Source organism: Cariama cristata, unplaced genomic scaffold, assembly GCF_000690535.1.
Source record: "Cariama cristata isolate BGI_N322 unplaced genomic scaffold, ASM69053v1 scaffold16290, whole genome shotgun sequence".
Lineage (NCBI taxonomy): Eukaryota > Metazoa > Chordata > Aves > Cariamiformes > Cariamidae > Cariama > Cariama cristata.
This window is the reverse complement of record NW_009594216.1, coordinates 268-1,526: the sequence shown is the minus strand read 5'-3', so window position 1 is coordinate 1,526 and position 1,259 is coordinate 268. Positions and strand designations below refer to the sequence as shown.

The following is a 1,259-nucleotide window of genomic DNA, read 5'->3' as shown; positions in this document are numbered from 1 at the left end:
CGACCCGGAGCTGTGCATCCGCTGGCAGGTGCTGGACAAGAGGATTCCCCTGCACGCCAACCACAAAGAGCTCCTACACAAGGTCTCAACCCTCCTCGGCGCCTACTACTGAGTCCTCAAGCACAGGCCAGGGCTCCCGCTGCCCCCAGACCGGGTTTCGGTTGGGACCTGTAGCCCTACCCCAGCTCACCTGCGAGACTATGGGCAGCTACTGGAGACCGGGTACTTTGATGGCCTCTGTGAATGTACATCGGAGGTCTCTGGGAGGAAAACTGTCCCCTTCCCCACCAGCCGGGGGCAAGGGCTGCCCGGGCAGTGCCTACACAGCATCCCGGTCACCTGAGCCACCAAGCTCAGCCCCAGCTTGTGTCTTGGTCCTTCTACATCAGCCAGAGCACTAGCCCAGGGCTTGGGCTGAGCAGAGCCACGGGGCTGTTCCTGAAGGGGTTCCTTCTCTCAGCTCCCACCTGCTCTTTGCTTCGGTGGGGGCACCAGGGACTTGCCAGCCCCAGCGACCCCTCCACCCAGGGTATCCATCGGGCATCTCTGCTCCTTCTCCGGGACCCGGCAGCCGCACTGCCACAGCTCCCGGAGGTTTGCCCTGGAGAAGGCTTGGGGGTCTTACGCACCTAAAGACCCTGATTGCCCTTGAAGTCGTTCCTGCGGCAGCTGTCCCCCTATCTCTGGTTGCCCCAGACCCAACAACATGGTCCTGAGCTGTGATCCAGCACTTCCGAAGGTGGGAGCAGCTCTTGGCTTATATACCTACGGTTTCATAGCTCCGCACAGGTCCACCCTCGCCACGTCCCCTACTGTTATGCGATCCTGCGTGTGTACGCTGAGCACCATCTTGTAGCTGAGCTCCTTCCCCCCCGTCTGAGCCCAGGCACCAGCTAAATGTCAGCTGCCTGGCCCCATCCCCTTGTGCACCTGGGCGGAAAGGGGCAGCTCGCCGGGACCCAAGTGATCCACGCGCTGCGGTCCCTTGGGACAGGAGCGAGGACATCCAGGTGTCCATCCTGGACATCGCTGCTCTTAAGGAGTCTTTCACCCACCTTTTCTGTTGCTTGCCATGGGGAGACCAAGGCACAGCGGAGACATTTCTCGACAGCCCCGAACAGCCCCATATTACACCTGGAACTGCTCAGGGAGGGATTTCAGTTGCCCCACTCTCTCCCGATGGAGCAGACACTGCCCACCCAAGGCTGTTCTTCCCACACTGGTGGCCACCACAGCACAACTGCAGTTCCACCAGTGAT

General features: G+C 61.1%; 1 protein-coding gene across 1 annotated transcript in view; it reads left to right on the top strand.

Moving 5' to 3' along the window:
• Nucleotides 1-112, top strand: part of TRPM2 (transient receptor potential cation channel, subfamily M, member 2) — a 16,449-nt gene extending 16,337 nt beyond the window's left edge. Inside the window, 1 exon segment of the mRNA XM_009697290.1 lies at nt 1-112. This exon segment is cut by the window's left edge and continues 15 nt beyond it. Within this exon segment, the coding sequence (XP_009695592.1) occupies nt 1-112 (112 nt within the window).
• The last annotated feature ends 1,147 nt before the right edge of the window (nt 113-1,259 follow it).